Consider the following 27752-nt stretch of genomic DNA (forward strand, 5'->3'; position numbering starts at 1 on the left):
ACTCGTGCTGTAACTAAAGCCTAAAAAATGAAATGGGTGTGTGCCTAAATAAATATATATGTTATATCTAATCTGAATTTCACACGTGCTGTGACAATGCAAATTAAATAAAGGAAAGGAGTGCAGTGAAGTAAGTGAGCCGCCTAACTATGTTGAACTTTACTTGAACCAATAATTAATTTCCGACCTGCTTAATTATCATTTCCAGGAAAGTACTATACACCCAAATTAAAGAAATATATATCACGTACATAGCTTGTATAAATATATAGCTAGCTTTTCTTGAGATACATACCAAATTCATACATTCATCCAACAACACAACAAATTAAGTTTGTAATCATAGATTCAAATTAACCTGTTGTGTTGTGTTGTGTTGTTCAATTTGCCTAAGATCAGATCATATTTATAATTCTGATTTGTGAAGGAGCTAAGCTAAGCTAAGCAAGATGGAGTTGAAGCAAATCGAAATTCCCCCAACATCCACATCCACTTCCATTAGTTCTCCCGTTAAACATAAGAAATCTGATTATTCTTTCTCTGAAAATACACCTAATTCCAACGCTCTCCCACTGCTTCTCTACCTTACTAACGCCATCTTCTTTGCCGCCGTCTATTTCCTGCTCGTTAGCTGGCGCGACAAGATCCGTCACTCCAAGCCTCTCCATGTTGTCTCAAGCTCTGAGATGGCTGCCCTCCTCGCTTTTGCCGCTTCGTTTGTTTATCTCTTGGGCTTCTTCAATCCTCTACAAGAGCAGCAGGAATTGGAGAGCCTGCAAGAAGAAGAAGAAAAACAGAAGATTACTGATCTGAAGAAAAAATTAGAAAATGATGTTCCTGACCAGCATGTCACTCTTGCTGCTATCAAATCTTCTGATCTAATGTCTGATGATGATGAGGAGATAGTGAAAGGTGTTGCGGAAGGTCGGATTCCGTCCTACTCCCTCGAGTCAAAGTTAGGGGATGGCACAAGGATGCTGAATGTCATTATTGTGGCAAGAAAGGACACATCAAGAAAAATTGCTTCAAGTTGAAAAGGGACAAGAAGCAAGACAAGAAAGATGATAACACCGAGAACCAGGTTGCAATAGTTAAAGCAGATTTACTTGTTGCTTGTGATGAAAACGCCATCAACGTTGCATGCCACGAAACAACTTGGATTGTGGATTCAGGTGCATCCTACCATGTTACACCAAGGAAGGAATTCTTTACTTCATATACTCCAGGTGACTATGGAGAGTTAAGAATGGGTGATGATGGTCAGGTAAAGGTGATTGGTACCGGTACAGTTTTCCTTGAGACAAGCAATGGCACAAAACTGGTACTTAAAAATGTAAAGCATGCACCAGGTATCAAACTAAATCTCATTTCTAAAGGAAAGCTTGATGATGATGGTTTCTGTTGTTTCTTTGGTGATGGACATTGGAAAATCACTAAAGGTTCGCTGGTTATTGCACGAGGTAACAAGTCTTCTAACTTATACTCTTTGCAAAGCTTTATTTCTGGTGATTTAGTGAATGTGGCAGCAAAAGAATGTGCATCGGAATTGTGGCATAAACGACTTGGCCACATGAGTGTGAAGGGAATTGATTGCCTTGCCAAGAAGAGTAAGCATTCAGGGGTAAAAGAAGCTAGGTTGGACAGATGTGTTCATTGCCTGGCAAGAAAACAGAAAAGAGTTTCTTTCATGAGCAACCCTCATTCGAAGAGGTCAGAGCCACTTGAGTTGATACATTCTGATGTGTGTGGACCAATGAAGGTTAGGTCACTTGGAGGTGCGTCTTACTTTGTGACCTTTATTGATGATTGTTCTAGAAAACTCTGGGTCTACACTTTGAAACACAAAAGTGATGTGTTTGGTGTGTTTAAAGAGTTTCATGCTCTTGTTGAGAGACAGACAGGGAAGAAATTGAAGTGCATCCGTACTGATAATGGCGGTGAATATCGTGGCCCATTTGATGAATATTGCAGAATGCACGGTATTAGATGTAACACCCCATGTTACGACCCCTAAAACCAATTAATCACTTAACCAATTATCCAAAGAAAGAATTAAATTACAATAATTAATTAGGAAAAGGCCCACCATAGTCCGTGGGCCCTCATCTCTAAACCCAACCCCTAGTCCTAAAAGGAATAGAGTTAGCAAGCCTATAGTAATTGGGCCCTAATTAGGACTCTTAGATTTATAAATAGGGGACATAGGAGGAACCTAGAACCACCACCACAATAATCTCTCACCACACAAGGAATTCCAAGAATTCCCCTAGGAGAAATCAAGAAAGAAGAAAGACTTAGAGAAAGACCCTTCATAGCCAAGGAAATCAACTAAGGCTAAGAGGTAACCCATATCTCAACAAAACCTATTTTCTTAGCTATGATCTCCCTCTAGGCATCCCTCTACATTCTTGTGTATTGATGATTCGTCTATGATATTGATGGTGTGATCTTGATAATTGATGTTATGATTTCTTGGGTAATCTTGATAATCTTGATGATGGAAAGAGATTCTTGATGATTGTGTGATATTCATGATAAACCTAGATTCCTAATGATTGTGTGATGTTCTTGATAAATTGGATTGGTTCGTGATGATTAAAGGATGAATTACGTTCTTGATGATTTAAATATAATTAGAGCCCTAGGATGTATCGGAAAACTCGTGTGGTGTTATTTTTGATATATGGGGTGGGAATTCACATGTTTGGGTGTTAATTATGTTTAGAAAGCATGATAGGATATGTGCCGTATGTTTCTTGCTTTTGATCCGTTAATTGTCTACGTGTTGTCATCAATTGCGTTTAAAGGTGTCTAAGCATGGTTTTGGGTTCCACACAGGTTCCCGGGGCGTTACTTGTGAAAAAGAGTCAGTGGGGGTTAGGGGACCCGCCACCTACCCGCGGCCAGAATGAACGTCGCCGGCAGCGGGCAGCCGGCGGGTGGCCCTCCACCCACCGGCTACCCGCTAGAAATTGTCCTACCTCGGGATCCCGGCTTCCCCGTTTGATGTTTCCCCGACCCCCGTGGTGTCCCAACGGACCCCGTTTATCGTGCCTAAAGTCTAGTTTGATGTTTCGGGTGCCATTCGTAGGATAAACGAGTCTTATATATGTATATATGTTGCACGCTAGTGGAATTGGTATCCCGTTGGCCTAGGTGAAAAGAGTATGAACCCCTTAGGATTATTCCTAGTATGTGGATGACCACGCATAGGTTTCTTATACGTTTTCTCCCCTTATCCCAATGTGTTAATGTGGGTTGCATGTGCTTGCTATGTGTTATGTGTGCATGATACCCCAATTTGGTTGCGATCAAATTGGTTATTCCTGAGCTGCGGTTCAGAAGCTGGCTGTGGTCAGATTTACACTCTCGGGCTGCGGTCCACCATTTGGTTGCGATCAAACGTTTTACATGAGCTGCGGTTCATATTCCTGGCTGCGGTCAGATGACTACTCTTGGGCTGCGGTCCACTGTTTGGTTGCGATCAAACATTATGATGAGCTGCGGTTCATCGGTCAGTTGCAATCAACCCCTCCGTGTTGCGATACGGGGCAGGGTGCTGCGGGGCCGTGTCAGAGCTATATGCGCTGACCCTCATGTATGGGCATGCGATTGGTCCTGTGGCGCCATCAAAGTGTGCTATGTGACGAGATATAGATGGTTTGATGTTACGAATGTTATGAAAACGTGACCATAGGATACATGCTAGTAAACCGTATATGCTTGGTTATAACTATTGGCTGTGCTTATCTCTATCTGTCGAGTCTGTTCCCTATGCTTGTGAATTTTATGACTGTTGACTGTGCTTATCCCTATCTGTCGAGTCTATTCCCTGTTTTAAAGGCTAGAGTCTCTTAGGATATATCTTCATGCTTCGAAATGGTTTTTCTTATATCTATATATATATGCCTATATGTATTGTATTTCAACGCGTTGGAGTGGGTTACCAGCATCTCTTGCTGAACAGATATATTTGGCTTTCAGGCACAGAGGAGTAGACACTGGAGCGCGCTAGAGTCTTGGAGCGTAGAAGTAGATAGTTTTCCTTTCGGCCTGCGTGCCACGCTTATGCATTTACATTATTGAGGATATTAGTTAGTTAGCCGGTGCACCTGAGTTCTCTAGCTCAGGTGTGGCATAGCACCCCGTACTCTTTATATTATGTTTTGGGATTTAATGAGAACTTACCTTTATTATATAAGTCTTAAAAGTTGAAAAATTTCGGGGTGTTACATTAGACATCAGAAAACTCCTCCTAAGACTCCTCAGTTAAATGGCTTAGCAGAGAGGATGAACCGGAAAATTATGGAGAGAGTCAGATGCATGCTTGATGATGCGAAGTTGCCTATATCCTTTTGGGCTGAAGTAGTTTTCACAGCTGTTCATATTATCAATTTATCTCCTGTTATTGCTTTGAGTAATGAAGTTCCTGATAAGGTTTGGGCTGGAAAGGAAGTTTCTTATGATCACCTTAGAGTCTTCGGTTGTAAGGCGTTTATGCATGTCCCAAGAGATGAGAGGTCTAAGTTGGACTCGAAGACCAGACAATGCATCTTCATCGGTTATGGTCTTGATGAATTTGGCTACAGGTTGTATGATCCAGTTGAGAAGAAGCTTGTAAGAAGTCGTGATGTAGTGTTCTTTGAAAATCAAACCATTGAGGATGTTGATAAAGTGAGGAAGCCAGAATCTCATGACAACGGAAGTTTGGTTGACCTTGAGCAAGTTTCCAACAAAGATACACATGATGTTGATGAGATTCAGGAGAATGGTCAGAATGATGATCCTGTACTAGACCTTCAGGATGATAGAGTTGATGTAGATGGTCATGTTGATGATGTTGTGCACCAGGAACAAGAAGTTCCTTCGCAGGTTCCAATTGATCCTCCTAGAAGGTCTAACAGGGAACGGAGACCATCTACTCGATACTCTTCTGATCAGTATGTGCTTTTGACTGATGGGGGAGAACCTGAATCCTATAAAGAAGCCATGGAGAGTGATCAAAAGAGACAGTGGCTTGAGGCTATGCAGGATGAGATGAACTCCTTATATACGAATGATACCTTTGAGTTGGTGAGGGCACCAAAGAGCAAGAAAGCTTTGAAGAACAGGTGGGTCTATAGATTGAAACATGAAGAAGGCACTTCAGTTCCACGGTTCTAAGCTAGACTGGCGGTGAAGGGTTTTAGCCAGAAGAAAGGTATTGATTTTGAGGAAATTTTCTCTCCTGTTGTGAAATTTTCATCCATTAGAGTTGTGTTGGGCCTAGCAGCCTATTTGGATTTAGAAATTGAGCAGATGGATGTGAAGACAGCTTTTCTCCATGGTGATTTAGATGAGGAGATATATATGGAGCAGCCTGAGGGTTTCAAAGTCAAAGGGAAGGAGGATTATGTTTGCAGATTGAAGAAGAGTTTGTGTGGTTTGAAACAAGCTCCGAGGCAGTGGTATAAAAAGTTTGCTTCTGTTATGAGTAAGCATGGGTACAAGAAGACTTCTTCAGACCATTGTGTTTTTATAAATAGATATTCTGATGATGACTTTGTTATATTGCTGCTTTATGTTGATGATATGTTGATTGTTGGTCACAATGCATCAAGAATTTAACAATTGAAACAAGAGTTGAATAAGTCCTTTTCTATGAAGGACATGGGACCAGCAAAGCAAATTCTAGGGATGAAGATCATCCGTGACAAGCAGAATAAGAAGTTGTGGTTATCTCAAGAGAAGTATATAGAGAAGGTACTTGAGAGATTTAATATGGATGAAGCTAAGTTAGTGAATACACCTCTTGGTATGCATTTCAAGTTGAGCAAGAAGCAATGTGCTTCTAGTGAGAAAGAGAAGGAAGAAATGCAAAGAGTTCCTTATTCTTCAGCAGTTGGTAGTTTGATGTATGCGATGGAATGCACGAGACCAGATATTGCTCATGCAGTAGGTGTTGTTAGCAGATTTCTTTCAAATCCAGGGAAAGAACAATGGGATGCTGTGAAGTGGGTTCTGGGATATCTTCGGGGTACTTCAAGTCTGAGTTTGTGTTTTGGTACAAGGAAACATATCCTTACGGGGTACACTGATTCTGATATGGCTGGAGACATTGATACTAAGAAATCTACTTCAGGCTATCTGATTACCTATGCAGGGGGAGCAGTTTCATGGCAATCAAGATTGCAAAAGTGTATTGCTTTGTCTACCACTGAAGCTGAGTTCATAGCATTTGTTGAGGCTAGTAAAGAAATGCTATGGATGAAGAAGTTTATTCAGGAGCTCGGATTTGTTCAGGACAGGTATGTGCTCTATTGTGATAGTCAGAGTGCAGTTCATCTTGCAAAGAACTCCACGTTTCATTACAGGTCAAAACATATTGACACGAGATATCATTGGATTAGAGATATCTTGGAATGCAAGATGCTTGAACTTGAAAAGATTCATACTGATGATAATGGGTCTGACATGATGACTAAATCGTTGACAAGAGGAAAGTTTGAGGTATGTTGTTCTATCGCCGGGATGGCGGTATCTTCCACATAGTCGGGAGGGGGAGATTTGTTGGGTTGAGCTTCCCCTCCTATGTGGTAAATAGCTCATGTTTGGACCAAGCCAATTTTATCCACTATATTTTTAGACATGATTATTATTATTGTTTATATAATAATAATAATAGTTGGGGATATAAGGAGTTGGGGAAGTAGAAGAGTTAAGCATGTGAACAGTTGAAGAAATTTATTCCCGTTTAATCTTCATTATTTCCATGTTCAAGTATTGAGGTTATAAAAGGAGCTTCTTCATTCTTCTCCAAGCATTCACATATACATATGAGAGATTGATTCGGCAGTGAGGTTAAGAGAAGGGAAAAACTATTCTCCCTTCATTCTTTTCATTTGGCAGTGCGAGGAACTTGCCGTGAGTTTGCCGAACTTGTTGGGTACAATCTTCATCAAATGTTTTGAAGGTCAACTTGTATTTATTTCAGGCATCTTTTGGGTAATCTCGTACTACTTATATTCATTTTATCTTGTTCGTGGTAGTTGAGTATTTTGAGTACGTACGAGATATTAGTCTTATTTAGCCTGTGAATTTAAAGGATGTATTTGGCCTAGAATTGGTGTATTTGATGATTTGTGGGTGTATGGCTCGTGTGGTAGCCTGAACCTGTGTACCCGAGATTTGTTATAGTGGAATTGTTGGTGGTGGTGGTCCCGTGGTTTTTCCCCGTGGTTTTGGGGTTTCCACGTAAATCTTGTGTTCCTTGCTTTGTTATTTTTTTTGATATTGTGTATCATCTTGTGTTTGTGCTCCTGTCGGTTTTGTGATTTTTCATTGTCACAGGAAGTGTGATTTTTCCCAACACTTTTATGTGCATAATTGATATCAAACTCATATGATTTCATGTTAATTGGAAGCTAAGTATGTGCATATTTGATTCCTTTGTGTCATTTAGGTTATTTGGAGGCATTGTTTGTAACTTCATGTAAATTGGAGCTCAATTGGTTGTCTTTTGAAGTAATCTTGACAGAAAGGCAAGTTCCGGGAGTCATTAGAGGTCAAGAAAATGAAATAAAGCGAGTTGAAGTATCAAGACGTGACCTGAGGACCCAAAGGAACAAAGGAGATGAAGAAATATGTGTTTTTGAAGTGAAAATCATGGGTCACGCTGGTGGTCACGCCGTGATTGCCAGCGTGACACCATTATGTTTTCTACTTTTTTCTGTCAGGCAAAGTCTCGGTATTTTGAGCATATCTCGAGCTAGGAGTGTCCAAATAACGTGATGCAAGTGGCATTAGAAAGGAAACTCAGAGAGCTACAACTTTCATGATAACCACAAAGACTAGTTCAGACGTTTACAATGTGAAAAATAGTCTAGAAACCAGAGATGCTGGTCACGGTGGCGGTCACGGTGTGACGTTGACCGTGACCAGCAGAGACCTGCGAGGCTTAGGCCTAGTCATGATGAAGGTCACGCCGTGACCTCCATCGTGACCAGACATTCTGGAAGCAATTAAAAGGACACGATTCCAAAAGTATAACGTATCTTTAGGCATTATTTTCATTTATCTTTCAATTTCCAATCTCCCTCTACACCTTCTCTCCATCCAAACCCTTTAGAACAAAAAATCCATTGTATTCCACCATCTTCTGGAGAAGATTTAGAGGGAGATTAACGTATGTAATTGCAACTTTCACTTTCAGTTTCAGATTTACATTCTACAAGTTCTATCAAGTTAAGTTCTCAATTTCTTACTTGTACATTTCACATAATTTGTAGTTTGAATTTATTGTTTATTACTTTAATTGCTTTTAGTTTATCAATTTCATTATGAGCAGTTAAACTAGTTAGGGATTTAGATTGAATTGCTTTGTATGAATGTAAACATGAATTAAATTGGAAAACCTAGGGCTTGTAATATCTTTAGATTGAATTTGATTGTGAATTTGGTAAAATGTTTTGACTCTTGCTTGGTTAAGGCCCAACTTTGTAAGGGGATTTTGGATTTGGTGCTTTCACCTATGAGAATAGGGATTCACCATAGCCAAACCTATCATAATTCTAACTCACTCTTGAGAAAGGGGAGTTGGAAGGGATAGAGCACGCAAGGTATTTGATTAATTGCCTCATCTAGTCTATTTGCCATGAGAATGGAATTAGAACTTAGGTGATAGCCCAATGAACATGAGAATGACATTGGCACTTGCTAAACGCGTTCACTTTCATTATTGATCTTTGTTTGCCTTAGAATTTAAAACACTAAGAAGTATTTGTATGTTGCTATTTAATCTAAGTCCTCTCTTTTATCCTTGTCCACTACTTAATCATTTAGTTGTTTTAAAATTGTCTCTATGCAAACGAATATTCCATTTTGGTTAGCTTTCAAACACTTAATAATCTTGTGTTTAACCCCTCTCTACTCAATTCCCTTATAGCCATTCCTAGAGGACGACACTCACTAAAACATCACCACTAGGTTAAAGAAAAAAGAATTTTGGTTAATTCGGTTCGGTTAACCGATTGAACACCCCTAGCTGCACCAACTACTTGCACATATAACACATTTTACATGCACCGAGGACACGTGTCGCTGATTCATTCTCATATTCGCTCCTGGGCACTTATTCGCACATGAGTACATCCCTATATATATATATATATATATATATATATATATATATATATATATATTATTAGGCTTTAGTTGTGGCAGCACTTCAGCAAGGTATATGATATGGGCGCAGTAGCATTGAATTTCAGACGTGCTAGCTGTGGCAAAAATAAATTAAGGAGTGAAGTCTGCAGTCTGCAGTCAAGTGAGCGAGCCGCCAAAGCCAAACTATGTTGAACCAATTAATAATTCTCTTATCATTTCCAGGAAAGTACAACCAAACTATGTTATATCTAATCTGAATTTCACACGTGCTGTGACAATGCAAATTAAATAAAGGAAAGGAGTGCAGTGAAGTAAGTGAGCCGCCTAACTATGTTGAACTTTACTTGAACAAATAATTAATTTCCGACCTGCTTAATTATCATTTCCAGGAAAGTACTATACACCCAAATTAAAGAAATATATATCACGTACATAGCTTGTATAAATATATAGCTAGCTTTTCTTGAGATACATACCAAATTCATACATTCATCCAACAACACAACAAATTAAGTTTGTAATCATAGATTCAAATTAACCTGTTGTGTTGTGTTGTGTTGTTCAATTTGCCTAAGATCAGATCATATTTATAATTCTGATTTGTGAAGGAGCTAAGCTAAGCTAAGCAAGATGGAGTTGAAGCAAATCGAAATTCCCCCAACATCCACATCCACTTCCATTAGTTCTCCCGTTAAACATAAGAAATCTGATTATTCTTTCTCTGAAAATACACCTAATTCCAACGCTCTCCCACTGCTTCTCTACCTTACTAACGCCATCTTCTTTGCCGCCGTCTATTTCCTGCTCGTTAGCTGGCGCGACAAGATCCGTCACTCCAAGCCTCTCCATGTTGTCTCAAGCTCTGAGATGGCTGCCCTCCTCGCTTTTGCCGCTTCGTTTGTTTATCTCTTGGGCTTCTTCAATCCTCTACAAGAGCAGCAGGAATTGGAGAGCCTGCAAGAAGAAGAAGAAAAACAGAAGATTACTGATCTGAAGAAAAAATTAGAAAATGATGTTCCTGACCAGCATGTCACTCTTGCTGCTATCAAATCTTCTGATCTAATGTCTGATGATGATGAGGAGATAGTGAAAGGTGTTGCGGAAGGTCGGATTCCGTCCTACTCCCTCGAGTCAAAGTTAGGGGATTGCAAGAGGGCTGCGGCCATCCGTCGCAAGGCCTTGGAGAGAATAACCGGCAAATCTTTAGACGGACTTCCCTTGGAGAGTTTTGATTATGAATCAATTCTGGGTCAGTGTTGCGAGATGCCAGTTGGGTACGTACAGATTCCGGTAGGTATTGCGGGGCCGCTCTTGCTTGATGGTGAGGAGTACTCTGTACCCATGGCTACCACGGAGGGTTGCTTGGTGGCCAGCACCAATAGGGGTTGCAAAGCCATCTATGCCTCAGGAGGTGCAACCAGTGTGGTGTTAAAGGATGGGATGACTAGAGCTCCAGTGGTGAGATTCTCCACCGCCAAAAGAGCCGCCCAGTTGAAGCTTTTCTTGGAGGACCCTTTAAGTTTCGAGACCATTGCTGCCGCATTCAATAAATCCAGTCGTTTCGCTAGCCTCCAAACCATCAAATGTGCTATTGCCGGCAAGAATCTGTACATGAGATTCACTTGCAGCACTGGAGATGCCATGGGGATGAACATGGTATCCAAGGGCGTCCAGAACGTATTGGACTTCCTCCAGACCACCGACTTCCCCGACATGGACATCATTGGCATCTCTGGCAACTTCTGCTCCGACAAGAAACCTGCGGCTGTCAATTGGATCGAAGGCCGCGGTAAGTCAGTGGTCTGCGAGGCCATAATAAAGGAAGATGTAGTTAACAAAGTACTAAAAACTGATGTTGCCTCCTTAGTAGAGCTCAACATGCTCAAAAATCTCACTGGATCCGCCATGGCTGGAGCTCTCGGGGGATTCAACGCCCACGCTGCCAACATTGTGTCTGCCGTCTACATCGCCACAGGACAAGACCCCGCACAAAACATTGAAAGCTCCCACTGTATAACCATGATGGAGGCGGTTAATGAAGGGAAAGATCTTCACATCTCAGTCACCATGCCGTCCATTGAGGTAGGCACTGTGGGGGGTGGAACTCAGCTTGCTTCCCAGGCCGCATGCTTGAATCTACTAGGAGTCAAGGGTGCTAGCAAGGAAGTGCCCGGAGCCAACTCTAGAAGGTTGGCCACCGTGGTTGCCGGAGCAGTATTAGCTGGGGAGCTTTCTTTGATGTCTGCAATAGCTGCAGGACAGCTTGTTAAGAGTCACATGAAGTACAATAGGTCCTCGTCTAACAAACCATAGAATTCAAAACACCTACTCAGCCACTGCACGTACAGAGAATTATTGAAGCAACATTAATTATGAATGATATGATGTACCAAAATTCTTTTATTTTTATAATGAATTCAAATTCTTTGATAATTAATTAATTTGTAATTTTTAGCTATACATGTTTCTCTACAATCAGTGAAAGTGAATTCATTAATGAGAGAGAAGATGAGAAACTGGAATTCATTGTGAATGAAATAGATCAGAGGTTCGGGTCTGGTTTTATTATTTTGTTACAATACAACAAAAGAGAGGGAAAAATTCGTAAATATGAAAGTGATAGACAACTAGCTTATTACAACCCAAAGAATAACCACTCCTTGCTAACAAAGGATGACTCACTAATAATATGAGTTAGGTTCAAGGTAGAGCTCTCAAAACGGGCTAAACACCCATCCATGCCTGCATATGATCGAGCAGGACCGTCACATGCTCCATATGACCTCAGGTTAAGTACAAAACTCAAATGACACAATTAAATCTTGCTTGTCACTCTATCAAATATTGTAAAAACAGCCACGCATGCTCACATAATACTTAGGCCCTAACTTCCTTGTTCTAGATATATCTAACTCAGACTTTCGAACATCATCATCGACATTTCACTAGAAAAAAGTTCATACATCTTCTTCTTTATTATATATATCCAACTTGTTTTTCCAAACCATTGAATCAAACTTTGAGTAGCAAAACTTTTTTTTTTTTGAAGGGAAGTAGCAAAACATAATCATATCAAATTTCATCATTGGATAAAAAAACTGAAACAACAGCAATAATAACATACACGGCATGTACTAACTCCAATACTTATCAAATTTACCTTTTATTCCTATTGACATATCTCAATTTTGCAAATCATCACAACTTTCATTATGTCTCAACAGATACTCTATCATCAAAATTTTCAAAAAAAATACAAATTTGAAATACGATAAGATAATCCGTAAAATAATTTAGTGATGATATAAAATGGAGCCAAGAAATCCCAAATTAATCCCACGCTCTTCTATTTAGAATCCACTAGAGAAGTAAAAACAATTCTTGTTATGTAATGCTAGACTACGAAAAGCACATCGATATTTCAAAGCACTTTCTAACATTGCATATCTTCTAGATGCTTAAACAACCAATGGGATTAGGGAGAACGTAACAAATAACCAAGGAATCAAAAGGGAATGTACGTAGGTATCCTAGCCTAAAGCCACTTCCTTGAGCAAATATACAAGAATTAGAACAAGAAATTGCCCCACTATCTTAAATCCCCAATTCCCCTATTTTCATAAGAGGAAATCGGTTTTATGCATGCAGTGGCTCAAATCCTTGACTCAATTTTCATTGTAGCCAAGAATTCTCCAAATACATGCTAATGAACTTTTACATCAAACATTAACAAGATATAAATAAAAAATCTTCACAAACACATGAACCCTAGGTTAGAGTTCTTCCCTTTTTGCAATAATCGCAAAATAAGCATCAAGATAGATATGACATTAGAACCCTAACTCAAGTCCAAAAACTAACTACTCATGATTAAATAGCATAAACAATTCAAAAGCACATGTAATGAACATAAATCTTGCAAAAGAAAGAGATAATATAAAAGAGAACTTATGTATTGAAATTGAGAGAACAATCTTGAAATCCAAGATTACTAGCATTCAAAATGTTTTAGAACCTAAATCTAGGCCTAATCAAACCTAAAAATATGAAAGGGAATGAAAGAAACCAACTATGATCTGTCTTGGGGTCGAAATCATGTAAAAATGAGTGAAAACGGGCTTGAATACAAACAGAGTGTAGGTGGCACAACCACAGGCACGGTCGTGCCAAAATCAACCCAAAAACTTATGCTTACTGCCTCGATGGCACGACCGTGCAATTGGCCGTGTTGTTTGACCTTCTAAAATTCGGATTTTGGATTTATGGTCTTCATGACGGTTGTATCCCTGTGACTTTTCTTTCCACGGGAGCAAGAATCACTTCATTTGGACATTCTACGCTGAGATATGGTCGAAATACCGAACAGGGGTCGAAATGAGCGAAAATTGCAATGCCTTGATCTTTTGCTCCTCTTAGTTTTGGTTTGCCTAGATGATTAAGACCATTGAAAACAACACTCTCAGGCTCCCTCGGAAGTGTTGCATCCATCTCCTTAGCTTCATATTTGGCCCCCATTGACTCTAAATGTGTCCAAAATGCTCCATTTGACTCACTTCTATTCGAAGATGATGATTTGTGCCTAATTGACCAAATGAATAAAATGAGGATTATTTTGAACACCATTATAACACTTTATAAGAAAAATAAAGGCAAAGTATGGGGTATAAATATGAACAATTGTGCACTTATCACCAGTGTGCCGCCTGTGCGTTGAAATCCTTGAAACTGATATCAATATATAATCGCACAAGCAGCGGCAGGCCCATGTGGCGCCCGTGCACTGAAACCTTGGACAAGTGCTATAAATTAAATAGATCTTTTTTTCCTTTTTGCAAGAGAGAGCCGTCGTGGATGACTGCATCAGCACGGAAAAAATTGCAAATTAGGGTATTATTTACTTTATCTTTTTGGATTCTAGTTTATTAAAGTTATTCTCATTATCATTTGCTTAATATATTGTTGGATTATGCTATTAATGAATGTTCTTGTGTTTCACCTTTATATTACATTATAATGAGTGAGTAGAGTAGATTAGGGGGTTGGATAGCAGTGTTTATTTTGTTTTGATGCTTATTTGATATATGATATTTATTGCATTCAAGGGTTGAAACCCAACATAGGGTTCTTGTTTTAGTGAGATGTTTTGTAGCATGTTGTTGAGATTAACAGGAACATGAAACGATAATAATGGCTAAAAGGGTAAAGAAGGCAAGATTTATGTGGTTCGGCAATATGCCTACGTCCACGGGAGTGAAACAATACTCTTATTCATAGTGATGGTGATAGTGGTAACACAACCCCTTAGGGATACAACCAATATATTTATAGGCATCTAATCCCTATACAAAGGGTCTACTGATAAGAGTCTAAAAGTTTATTATTTCACCTTACATTTAAGCTTATTTTCCTTGTTATTTGTTATATTTTTGCCTAAAGTATCCTCATTTGATTCATGTGTGTGTTTATGTGTAATTCTTGATGATTTAGATGAATTGAGTGATTTTTGGGGCATTTTGGATGCTTGTAGAGCCAATGGGAGTCAATGAGAAGCTATCAAGATGGAGAAACACCTTTTAGAGAGTCAAATTATGGTGTGTTTATTGGTCTTGGTCATTTGGACAAACAAAGGCAAAAGTGGAGCAAAAGAGCAAGAAGTTGAAATTCCCGCACAAATCGTCCACTGCTCGGTTTTTTGATCATATCTCTGCGTAGAAATGTCCAAATAAAGTGAATTTTATATCATTGGAAAGCTAACTTGAAGAGCTACAACTGTTTTGAAGACCACAAACGCTAATTCAAAGATATTGAGGGTGAAAACTGGCCTAGAAGACGACCTTAGTGCACAGGCAGTGCACACTGCCTGTGGCCACGGGTCTGGCCACGGCCGTGGCCACACCCGTGGCCACTGGGCAATTGCCCTGCATTTCTTGCCACGGGTGAAGCCACACCCGTGGCCACACCCGTGGCTGAAGCTAGACCTATTGGTAAGGAGTTGGTTTGATGTGATTATACTAATAACAAATAGAACAAGTAAAACAAAGGATCGGGACTTGGTTGATTCAAGCTAAGATGCCAAATATTGTACTCAAGATTAGGGAATTAAACAAGGCATAGGGTAAGTGAGATGCACAAAAATGTCCATATACCACTCTCGTAGCTATTTGGACTTGCAAACTCATATTGAACTCCACCCTCGTGACAATTCAACCCAAGGATGCCCAAGCAAGAACACAAGGCATAAATTCTCCTTAATACCCGAAATACTCTCGTATTGGGCATTAAGTGTGTGAATGTGTGGCTAGTGTACAAGCTCTACTCTCGTAGCAACACACACACTCCAAATCAAGCTCTACTCTCAGCCACGCATGCTCACATAATACTTAGGCCCTAACTTCCTTGTTCTAGATATATCTAACTCAGACTTTCGAACATCATCATCGACATTTCACTAGAAAAAAGTTCATACATCTTCTTCTTTATTATATATATCCAACTTGTTTTTCCAAACCATTGAATCAAACTTTGAGTAGCAAAACTTTTTTTTTTTTTTTGAAGGGAAGTAAGAAATCTTAATCATATCAAATTTCATCATTGGATAAAAAAACAGAAACAACAGCAATAATAACATACACGGCATGTACTAACTCCAATACTTATCAAATTTACCTTTTATTCCTATTGACATATCTCGATTTTGCAAATCATCAACTTTCATTATGTCTCAACAGATACTCTATCATCAAAATTTTCAAAAAAATACAAATTTGAAATACGATAAGATAATCCGTAAAATAATTTACTGATGATATAAAATGGAGCCATGAAATCTCAAATTAATCCCAAGCTCTTCTATTTAGAATTCACTAGAGAAGTAAAAACTATTCTTGTTATGTAATGCTAGACTACGAAAAGCACATCGGTATTTCAAAGCACTTTCTAACATTGCATATCTTCTAGATGCTTAAACAACCAATGGGATTAGGGAGAACAAATAACCAAGGAATCATGAGGGAATGTACTTAGGTATCCTAGCCTAAAGTCACATTCTTGAGCAAATAAACAAGAATTAGAACAAGGAATTGCCCCACTATCTTAAATCCCCAATTCCCCTATTTTCGTAGGAGGAAATCAGTTTTATGCAAGCAGTGACTCAAATCCTTGACTCAATTCTCATTGTAGCCAAGAATTCTCCAAATACATGCTAATGAACTTTTACATCAAACAATAACAAGATATAAATAAAAAATCTTCACAAACACATGAACCCTAGGTTAGAGTTCTTCCCTTTTTGCAATAATCACAAAATAAGCATCAAGATAGATATGACATTAGAACCATAACTCAAGTCCAAAAACTAACTATTCATGATTAAATAGCATAAACAATTCAAAAGCACAAGTAATAAACATAAATCTTGCAAAAGAAAGAGATAATATAAAAGAGAACTTAAGTATTGAAATTGAGAGAACAATCTTGAAATCCAAGATTCTAGCATTCAAAATGTTTTTGAACCTAAATCTAGGACAAATCTAACCTAAAAATATGAAAGGAATTGAAAGAAACCAACTACTATTAGTATTGGAGTCGAAATCATGTAAAAATGAGTGAAAACGGGCTTGAATACGAACAAAGTGTGGGTGGCACACCCACAGGCAGGGTCGTGCCAAAATCAACCCAAAAACTTATGCTTACTGCCTCGATGGCACGACCGTGCAATTGGCCGTGTTGTTTGACCTTCTAAAATTCGGATTTTGGATTGATGGTCTTCACGACGGTTGTATCCCTGTGACTTTTCTTTCCACGAGAGCAAGAATCACTTCATTTGGACATTCTAGGCTGAGCTATGGTCGAAATACCAAACAGGGGTCGAAATGAGCGAAAATTGCAATGCCTTGATCTTTTGCTCTTCTTAGTTTTGGTTTGCCTAGATGACTAAGACCATTGAAAACAACACTCTCATGCTCCCTCGGAAGTGTTGCATCCATCTCCTTAGCTTCATATTTGGCCCCCATTGACTCTAAATGTGTCCATAACGCTCCATTTGACTAACTTCTATTCAAAGATGATGAATTGTGCCTAATTGACCAACTGAATAAAATGAGGATCATTTTCAACACCATTATAACACTTCATAAGCAAAATAAAGGCAAAGTATGGGGTATAAATATGAACAATTATGCACTTATCACCAATGCGCCGCTCGTGCGTTGAAATCCTGGACAACTGATATAAATAGATAATCGCACAAGCAACGACACGCCCATGTGGCGCCCGTGCACCGAAACCCTGAACAAGTGCTATAATTAGATCGTTTTCTCCTTTTTAGCAAGAGAGAGCCATCCTGGAGGACTGCATCAGCACGGAAAAAATTGCATATTAGGGTATTTTTCATCTACTTTAGCCATTCTATTGTTCTAGGTTTGTTACTCTTGAATATTTTGGATTATTATTGTCTTATTTACTTTATCTTGTTGGATTCTAGTTTATTAAAGTTATTCTCATTATCATTTGCTTAATATATTGTTGGATTATGCAGTTAATGAATGTTCTTGTGTTTCACCTTTATATTGCATTATTATGAGTGAGTAGAGTAGATTAGGGGTTTGGATAGTGGTGTTTATTTTGTTTTGATGCATATTTGATATATGATATTTATTTCATTCAAGGGTTGAAACCCAACATAGTGTTCTTGTTTTAGTGAGATGTTTTATAGTATGTGCTAGTGTTAATGGGTTTGAAATAGGATAAGAAAATCCTTAAAATAATTTATTGAAGATATAAAATGGAGTCAAGAAATCCCAAATTAATCCCAAGCTCTTAAGTTTAGAATCCACTAGAGAAGTAAAAACAACTCTTGTTATGTAATGCTAGACTACGAAAAGCACATCGGTATTTCAAAGCACTATCTAACATTGCATATGTTGAATTCCACCTTGCGGGAACATCTTTCCTCAAACCCACATTACTATCAATGACTTCTACTTGCTCTACACACTTGGCGAACATTATTTTTCCTTCTTCGGAGCGTTTAACATATTTAATACTTTCCCTAATTCTTTGCAGGCCAAAACTTGTAGTTTTCAACCCTTCTTGAACAATCAAATTAAATATGTGCACAACACCGAATAAGAAAGAAATTGTACATAACTCATGGGCACCGGAGCTAGGAAGTACCGAATAAGGAAAACGTACAAAGCACCGGAGCTAGGAAGGACGTTGCGTGAAGACAAGACCACTCATGGCCTGTGGAACATCTGTGTGCTTCCCGTACATAACTCATGGGCACTTCATACCGGTGCCATGCCGGTGCATCCGAACATGCAGCGACGCGTCCGTTCGCCGCCCGTGCACCGAAACCGTGGACATCTACTCTAAATAATAGATAACCGAACAGGTAGAGGCACGCCCGTTGATGTAGCAATAATGAGTGATAGTGAGTGTACGAGTGTGAAATTTCATCTATAGGGGATTGGGGGTTATGACACGTAATATGCAATCACAAGCAACTCGGCACTAGCACTATCATATCAACAAGAAGTTAAGAAAACAATGAGTTAAGGCGACGATAATTAAACAAGATAGCACAAACACATATTAAAAAGATAAAAACACAAAATAATGAAATAGGAGTCAAGTTGGGGACATTATCTTCTAGATGTTTTAACAACCAATGCGATTAGGGAGAACAAATAACCAAGGAATCAAGAGGGAATGTACGTAGGTATCTTAGCCTAAAGCCACCTCTTTGAGCAAATAAACAAGAATTAGAACAAGGAATTGTCCCACACTCATGCTGTATCAATTCCAAGACCATCAAGCACACAAGCATCTTAAATCCCCAATTCCCCAATTTTCATAGGAGGAAATCGGTTTTACGCAAGCAGTGGCTCAAATCCTTGACTTAATTTTCATTGTAGCCGAGAATGCTCCAAATACATGCTAATGAATTTTTACATCAAACATCAACAAGATATAAATAAAAAATCTTGACAAACACATGAACCCTAGGTTCGAGTTCTCCCCTTTTTGCAATAATCACAAAATAAGCATCATGATAGATATGACATTAGAACCCTAAATCAAGTCCAAAAACTAACTACTCATGATTAAATAGCATAAAGAATTCAAAATCACAAGTAATAAATATAAATCTCACAAAAGAAAGAGAAAATAAAAGAGAACTTATGTGTTTAAATTGAGAGAACAATCTGGAAATCCAAGATTACTAGCATTCAAAATGTTTTAGAACCCAAATCTAGGCCTAATGTAACCTAAAAATATGAAAGGGAGTGAAAGAAACCAACTAGGATTTGTCTTGGGGTCAAAACCGTGTAAAAATGAGTGAAAACGGGTTTGAATAAAAACAGAGTGTGGGTGGCACAACCACAAGCACGGCCGTGCCAAAATCAACCCAAAAACTGATGCTTACTGCCTCGATGGCACGACCGTGCAATTGGCCGTGTCGTTTGACATTCAAAAATTTGGATTTTGGATTTATGGTTTTCACGACGGTTGTAGCCCTGTGACTTTTCTTTCCAAGGGAGCAAGAATCACTTCGTTTGGACATTCTAGGCTGAGATATGGTCGAAATACCGAATAGGAGTCGAAATGAGCGAAAATTGCAATGCCTTGATCTTTTGCTCCTCTTAGTTTTGGTTTGCCTAGATGACTAAGACAATTGAAAACAACAATCTTAGGCTCCCTTGGAAGTGTTGCATCCATCTCCTTAGCTTCATATTTTGTCCCCATTGACTCTAAATGTGTCCAAAATTCTCCATTTGACTCAATTCTATTCAAAGATAATGAATTGTGCCTAATTGACCTACTGAATAAAATGAGGATCATTTTGAACACCATTATAACACATCATAAGCAAAATAAAGGCAAAGTATGGGGTTTAAGTATGAACAATTATGCACTTATCACCAGTGCGCCGCCCGTGCATCGAAATCCTGGACAACTGATGTAAATAGATAATCGCACAAGCAGCGACACGTCCATGTGGCGCCCATGCACCGAAACCCTGGACAAGTGCTATAAGTATGTCTTTTTCTACTTTTGGAAAGAGAGAGTCGTCGTGAAGGACTGCATCATCACGGAAAAAATTGCATATTAGGGTATTTTTCATCTTCTTTAGCCATTTTATTGTTCCAGCTTTTTTACTCTTGAATATTTTGGATTATTATTGTGTTATTTACTTTCTATTGTTGGATTCTAGTTTATTAAAGTTATTCTCATTATCATTTGCTTAATATATTGTTGGTGTTGAGATTAACAAGAACAAGAAACAATAGTAATGGCAGTAAAGGGTAAAGAAGACAAGATTTACGTGGTTCGGAAATATGCCTACATCCACGAGAGCGAAACAATACTCTATTAATAGTGACGGTGATAGTGGTGACATAACCCCTTAGGGATACAACCAATATATTTATAGGCATCTAATCCCTGTACAAAGGGTCTACCCGTTTCACTCCTACTCATAGTATGAGACAAACTCATATTCCTAATCTATATATGAGACAAACTCAACAATCACCACCTTGGCGAATATGCTCTTTAAGAGAAAAGATAACTCAACAAATCTCCACCTTGACGAATATGCTCTTTAGGAGAAAAGACTTATCTCACCATCTCCACCTTCACATATCTGCCCTTTAGGAGAAAAGACTATCTCCACCTTTGCGAATATGCTCTTTAGGAGAAAAGATAACTCCACAAATCTCCACCATGGCAAATATGTCCTTTAGGAGAAAATGCTTATCTCACCATCTCCACCATCACAATTATGCCCCTTAGGAGAAAAAAACTTATCTCACATATACACATGGGTAGGAATAACCATGCTCAACCCAACTAGCCAGCCACATGCATACAAACGTTACCAGTGCATGTCCACGAACAGCTTCGTCCCAAGCCATTTGCCCTCAACCGTCGACTTGTTATACCAGCCGCGACTCATACTAACTGCCCGTTCAGCTGACCTCCTGCATCTGGCGCATACCAAGTCCATAACCCCTCCTGGTATCCACGCTGCCCCTAACACAACAGTGCCCCTGCAAAGTCACACTGAACCCGTGTGCCTTGCCCAATGCTCCACTAACCAGCTATCGCCACTAGTTAGCAACACGCACAACGCATCATCAAACGTTCCGAGTGCATGTTCATGAACCGCTTCATCCTAAAACGTCCGCCCATACCAGCCGTGACTCACACCAAGCCCGGCCCATACCAGGTCCATGTCTCATGACAAGCCCAACCCATACCAGCCGTGACGCATGCCAAGCCCGACCCATACCAGTGCCATACTGGCCCATACCAGGTCCATGTCCCCTCCTGGTATCCACGCTGCCCCAACACAACAGCGCCCCTACAACGTCACACTAAACCCGTGTGCCTTGCCCAATGCTCCACTAACCAGTAATTGCCACTAGTTAGTAACACGCACCACGCAGCATTAAACGTTCCCAGTGCATGTTCACAAATCGCTTCATCCCGAAGCGTCCGCCCATACCAGCCGTGACTCATGCCAACCTCATACCAGCCGTGACTCATGACAAGCCCAGCCCATACCAGTGCCATACTGGCCCATACCAGGTCCGCGACCCCTCCTGGTATCTACGCTGCCCAACACTATAGCGCCCCTCACCACTTTCTCATCTAGCATCTAGAAACGCCCAACAAGTCCAAACAATGTTCGGACTTGTTACTAATTACCGCTAGAACATCACATTCACTATAATAAGAGTCATCAGCTTGAACCACGTTCATAGCTTCTCGGTTCTTCACCTCCTCCAAATCAGCCTCTTCAAGATTAGTTGATTTTCCCACCTTCAAGGTTTTTAGAAGGCCCTGGTGTGCCAACAAATCTTTTACCCTAGACTGCCATAACCAAAAATTCCCTGTACCATCAAACTTTGATGCCTCGAATTTTATACTTGAACTGACCATCTCAACAGTGCTCTGATACCAATTTGTTGAGATTAACAAGAATAAGAAACAATAATAATAGCAGTAAAGGGTAAAGAAGACAAGATTTACGTGGTTCGGCAATATGCCTACATCCACGGGAGTGAAACAATACTCTATTAATAGTGACGGTAATAGTGGTGACACAACCCCTTAGGGATACAACCAATATATTTATAGGCATCTAATCCCTGTACAAAGGGTCTACCCGTTTCACTCCTACTCCTAGTATGAGACAAACTCATATTCCTAATCCATATATGAGACAAACTTAACAATCTCCACCTTGGCAAATATGCTCTTTAGGAGAAAAGATAACTCAATTGTTGGATTATGTTGTTAATGAATGTTCTTGTGTTTCACCTTTATATTACATTATTATGAGTGAGTAGAGTAGATTAGGGGGTTGGATAGTAGTGTTTATTTTGTTTTGATACATATTTGATATATGATATTTATTTCATTCAAGGGTTGAAACCCAACATAGGGTTCTTGTTTTAGTGAGATGTTTTATAGTATGTGCTAGTGTTAATGGGTTTGTACACTACCTTATGTATCCACGGGTTATCACACCCCTTGATTTGTCCCTCAATAGTCATTATTCTTTACACTACATCTTACAACCTTCATGTTCATTTACGGCATGCAATATGCAATGTTGAAGGTCCAGACTGCTCGTGCTTCTTGAGGGGGTTTGGTAGCGTCACGAGAGAGGGACAACCTCAATTTTCCGAATTGGCCTGAGATTAGATCACGACAGTGGCGTGTTAGTCAACCAATTTGGTGTAGTAGTCTTGAACTCAATGGTAAAGTTTCTAACACTCAATCTTTTGATTCATAGCATCAACCCAATAACACCAGTCCAATCCCTAGCTTTTTATTATTACTTTAACTCCGCTATTTGCATTCCTATGTTTAACTTGCTTCACTATTGTTATCACTTGCTTAGCTTCTATAAATTGTTTCGAGGTTGTGACTAGATCTTCACTAGCTAACCGAACCCCCAATCCTAAGGATGATTAAAAACAATTTTTTTTGCTTGTTTCAAATACCACCATACTTCTTATGAGCAAATTAAATTATAAGTTCATAGTGATAACACAACAAAACAAAACGAAAATAAATGTTTGATATCCTTAAGGTACGCTAGCTCTAATGATATAAAGGAAAATAATTACACATTACCACCTAATAAACCAATCTCTGGCAATAACGCCAATTTTTCATCGCTACAAAAAATAGTCATTAAAGATTATGGGTTAAGATTTGTTCAGCAAGGGATTAGTGCTATGGCACATACTTGTGTAACTATTAAACTTCTAGACAATAAAGCCTTGAACCATAAGAATCCAAGCACATTCAAGAGCAATTATGGGATAATCAACACACTAACAATACGAGTAATCACAATAAGGAAAGATAGAGCTCGAGTTAGGGAATACCACCTTCTAGATGCATGCTACAATACCTATGGGTAAGGGGAGCCAAAATAGTCGTGATGGATCAACTCCATGCACGAGGATTTTCCCCACTTTCGTGATGCATAAACATCAGACTCTACAAGCTCACAAAGCATTAAGCCCCCCTCCCCCCCACAAATCTTTCTCCAATTTTCATAGTGCAAGAGAAATTGGGTCGTGCAAGGAGCGACTAAGTTCTTTGGCCATCTTTCGTCGCGACAAGGAACTCTCCAAAAACATGTTAATGAGTGTGCACAACAAACATTTGTTGGAACTTTTAACATAAAATGACACTGTAAGTGGCTATTTTGTGGTACATATATGTGTGGGGTTAACTTATGCTTTGGTTTGGATCAATGTGGATTCACATTATTCGTAGTGAGACAAAGAAATTGATATATTGTACGCTCAAAAGAGATAATGGGTGAATGAAAAATTGATTTTCAAAGTATTCAAATCTATTGAGCAATAATAATAATAACAAAAACAATAACAATAACAATAACAATAACAATAACAATAATAATAATAATAATAATAATAATAATAATAATAATAATAATAATAAAAATAATAATAATAATAGTAATAGTAATAATAATAATTAAAAGTAAAAACACATCATAATGCAATGAAATTGAGTTGAAATCCAAATTGGCTTAAGATTAATAAATCCCTAATATACTCAAAGTAAAGTTTTGCTCCCTTATTATCTCAGCAGACACATAAAATGGGACAGAAGGTGTACAAAATAAGTGTCAAACAGGGTTAAAATATGAGTTAATTATAGATTTAATCTTTTGACTATATATCAGCCATTTCCAATAATAGAATTTTAGTCATTCAATTTTAAATTAAAATTATCAAATTTAATTTAGTTATGAAGCATTATATTGAATTGTTTCAAAATTTAATTCAATGTATATGAACGGTTAACATTGAAGGTAAAATTGAATACGTACTATACGTACACTAAGTAATATTTTAAATTTAAGGTTAAAATGATTCAACAGAGCAGGCGGTGGGTGTATGAGCTGAGGTAGCATTGAATTGAATATTTAATAGAGTACTGGTGTGGCACTTAGCTTGTACAACCTGCTGAATTTCACTCGTGCTGCCACAACGTAACTAAAGCCTAAAAAATTAAATGGGTGCAGTATGTAGTCAAGTAAGTGTGCCTAAATAAATATATATGTTATATCTAATCTGAATTTCACACGTGCTGTGACAATGCAAATTAAATAAAGGAAAGGAGTGCAGTGAAGTAAGTGAGCCGCCTAACTATGTTGAACTTGAACCAATAATTAATTTCCGACTTGCTTAATTATCATTTCCAGGAAAGTACTATACACCCAAATTAAAGAAATATATATCACGTACATAGCTTGTATAAATATATAGCTAGCTTTTCTTGAGATACATACCAAATTCATACATTCATCCAACAACACAACAAATTAAATTTGTAATCATAGATTCAAACCTGTTGTGTTGTGTTCTTCAATTTGCCTAAGATCAGATCATATTTATTATTCTGATTTGTGAGGAGCTAAGCTAAGCTAAGCAAAACAACGCAAGATGGAGTTGAAGCAAATCGAAATTCCCCCAACATCCACATCCACTTCCATTAGTTCTCCCGTTAAACGTAAGAAATCTAATTAAATCTAATTCTTCCAACGCTCTCCCACTGCTTCTCTACCTTACTAACGCCATCTTCTTTGCCGCCGTCTATTTCCTGCTCGTTAGCTGGCGCGACAAGATCCGTCACTCCAACCCTCTGCAGAGAAGATCATCGCCGGCTGGTGGCCTTCCACCCACCGGCTACCCGCTGGTCTGTTACCCACCCCGGGTCGTCGGCTTCCCCGTTTGATGTTCCCCATTCCCCGTGGTGTCCCAATGGACCCCGTTTGTCGTGCTTGAGTGTAGTTTGATGTTTCGGGTGCCATTTGTAGGATAGAAGAGTCTTAGGAATTGCATGCTAGTGAATTGGTAACCCGTTGGCGTAGGTGGAAGTTGTATGAACCCTTAGGACTACTCTTAGTGTGTGAATGATCACACGTAAGTTTATTTATACATCTCCCCCTCCCCAATGTGTTATTACGTGCTACAATGTGTTATGTGATGAATGATTCCCCAATTTGGTTGCGATCAAATTGGGTGTTCCTGAGCTGCTGTTCAGAAGTTGGCTGCGGTCAAATTGGTTACTTATGAGCTGCGGTTCATTTTCCTGGCTGGGGTCAGTGATTCACTTCTTGGGCTGCGGTTCACATGGGCCTCGTGTGCTGTGGTCCACTGACTTGACGCGCCAGGTGGTGTGTAGGACCATTAGCCCGAGGAAGGCTGTAGTCCACCGAATGAGTGATCAGGCGGTGTGTAGGGCTACGGTTGGCTGCAATCCACCGAGTGATGGGCCAGCGGTGTGTAGGTTCGTAGTCTCCAAAGATCATCGCCCACCGAATGAGTCCCTCAGGCGGTGTGTAGGGCTTGATCTGCTACGACCCACCCACTAAGTTTATCAAGCGGTGTGTAGGGTTGCAGTCCCCCCTTGTAAAGATGATCACAGTCCATCGACTGAGCGCGTCAGCAGTGTGTAGGGCTGTGATCCGCCGTTGAGTTCGTCAACGGTCTATGCGGTTGGTTGCGATCAACCCCCTTCATGTATGCTACGGTATGAGGTAGGCTGCTGCGGGGCCGTGTTAGTACTATATGTACTAACTTTCATGTTCGGGGCATGCGATTGGTCCCGTGGCGCCACCAAAGTATGCTTGTGTGACTTGAATGATGATTGAATGATAACATGAATGATTTGAAAGTGAACGGTGACCTTAGATACATGTTCTTTATGTTATTGTCTCTATATAACTGTTTATCATCGTTTAATGTGCTTACCCCTATCTATCGAGTCTATCCCTGGTTTTAAAGCTAGAGTCTCCTAAGTATATATATCTTCCTGCTTCAAAATGGTTTTCGTATATCTATATATATATCTACCTATATTGTATTTCAACGCGTTAGAGTGGGTTACCAGCATCACTCGCTGAACAAATATATTTGGCTTTCAGGCACAGATGAGTAGACACCGGAGCGCACTAGAGATCTAGAGCGTAGAGTAGTTAGTTTCCCTTTCGACCTGCGTTTCATGGTTATGTATTGACATTACTTTGAGGTTATTTAGTTAGTTTAGCCTGTGCACCTGAGTTCTCCAGCTCAGATGTGGCATAGAACCCCACACTCTTACGTTTGATTTTGGGATTTAATGAGAATTCACCTTTATTATATAAGTCTTAAAAGTTTTAAAATTTCGGGATGTTACACATGGTATCCAAGGGTGTCCAGGACGTATTGGACTTCCTCCAGACCACCGACTTCCCCGACATGGACATCATTGGCATCTCTGGCAACTTCTGCTCCGACAAGAAACCTGCGGCTGTCAATTGGATCGAAGGCCGCGGGAAGTCAGTGGTCTGTGAGGCCATAATAAAGGAAGATGTAGTCAACAAAGTACTAAAAACTGATGTTGCCTCCTTAGTAGAGCTCAACATGCTCAAAAATCTCACTGGATCCGCCATGGCTGGAGCTCTCGGGGGATTCAACGCCCACGCTGCCAACATTGTGTCTCCCATCTACATCGCCACAAGACAAGACCCCGCACAAAACATTGAAAGCTCCCACTGTATAACCATGATGGAGGCGGTTAATGAAGGGAAAGATCTTCACATCTCAGTCACCATGCCGTCCATTAAGGTAGGCACTGTGGGGGGTGGAACTCAGCTTGCTTCCCAGGCCGCATGCTTGAATCTACTAGGAGTGTAGGGTGCTCGCAAGGAAGTGCCCGGAGCCAACTCTAGAAGGTTGGCCACCGTGGTTGCCGGAGCAGTATTAGCTGGGGAGCTTTCTTTGATGTCTGCAATAGCTGCAGGACAGCTTGTTAAGAGTCACATGAAGTACAATAGGTCCTCGTCTAACAAACCATAGAATTCAAAACACCTACTCAGCCATTGCACGTACAGAGAATTATTGAAGCAACATTAATTATGAATGATATGATGTACCAAAATTCGTTTATTTTTAAAATGAATTCAAATTCTTTAGTAATTAATTAATTTGTAATTTTTAGCTATACATGTTTCTCTGCAATCAGTGAAAGTGAATTCATTAATGAGAGAGAAGATGAGAAAC

At 39.4% G+C, this 27752-nt stretch overlaps 1 protein-coding gene across 3 annotated transcripts; it reads left to right on the plus strand.

The window, feature by feature from the left end:
• Positions 1-308: 308 nt before the first annotated feature.
• LOC109179221 (3-hydroxy-3-methylglutaryl-coenzyme A reductase-like) lies at positions 309-27518 on the plus strand. 3 transcript variants are annotated; one of them, XM_019328783.1, is made up of 2 exons: positions 309-924; positions 10250-11521. In XM_019328783.1, exons 1-2 carry the CDS (start codon positions 450-452, stop codon positions 11455-11457), a joined length of 1683 nt encoding a protein of 560 aa, XP_019184328.1. In that variant the 5' UTR covers positions 309-449; the 3' UTR covers positions 11458-11521. The 3 variants fall into 3 exon arrangements, with proteins under 3 accessions (XP_019184328.1, XP_019184329.1, XP_019184327.1); XM_019328784.1 differs by lacking the exon at positions 309-924 and adding an exon at positions 26936-27518 and having other exon boundaries at positions 9623-10841; XM_019328782.1 differs by lacking the exon at positions 309-924 and having other exon boundaries at positions 9634-11521.
• Positions 27519-27752: the final 234 nt, after the last annotated feature.

Source organism: Ipomoea nil, unplaced genomic scaffold, assembly GCF_001879475.1.
Source record: "Ipomoea nil cultivar Tokyo-kokei standard unplaced genomic scaffold, Asagao_1.1 scaffold0878, whole genome shotgun sequence".
In the NCBI taxonomy this organism is placed as follows: Eukaryota; Viridiplantae; Streptophyta; class Magnoliopsida; order Solanales; family Convolvulaceae; genus Ipomoea; species Ipomoea nil.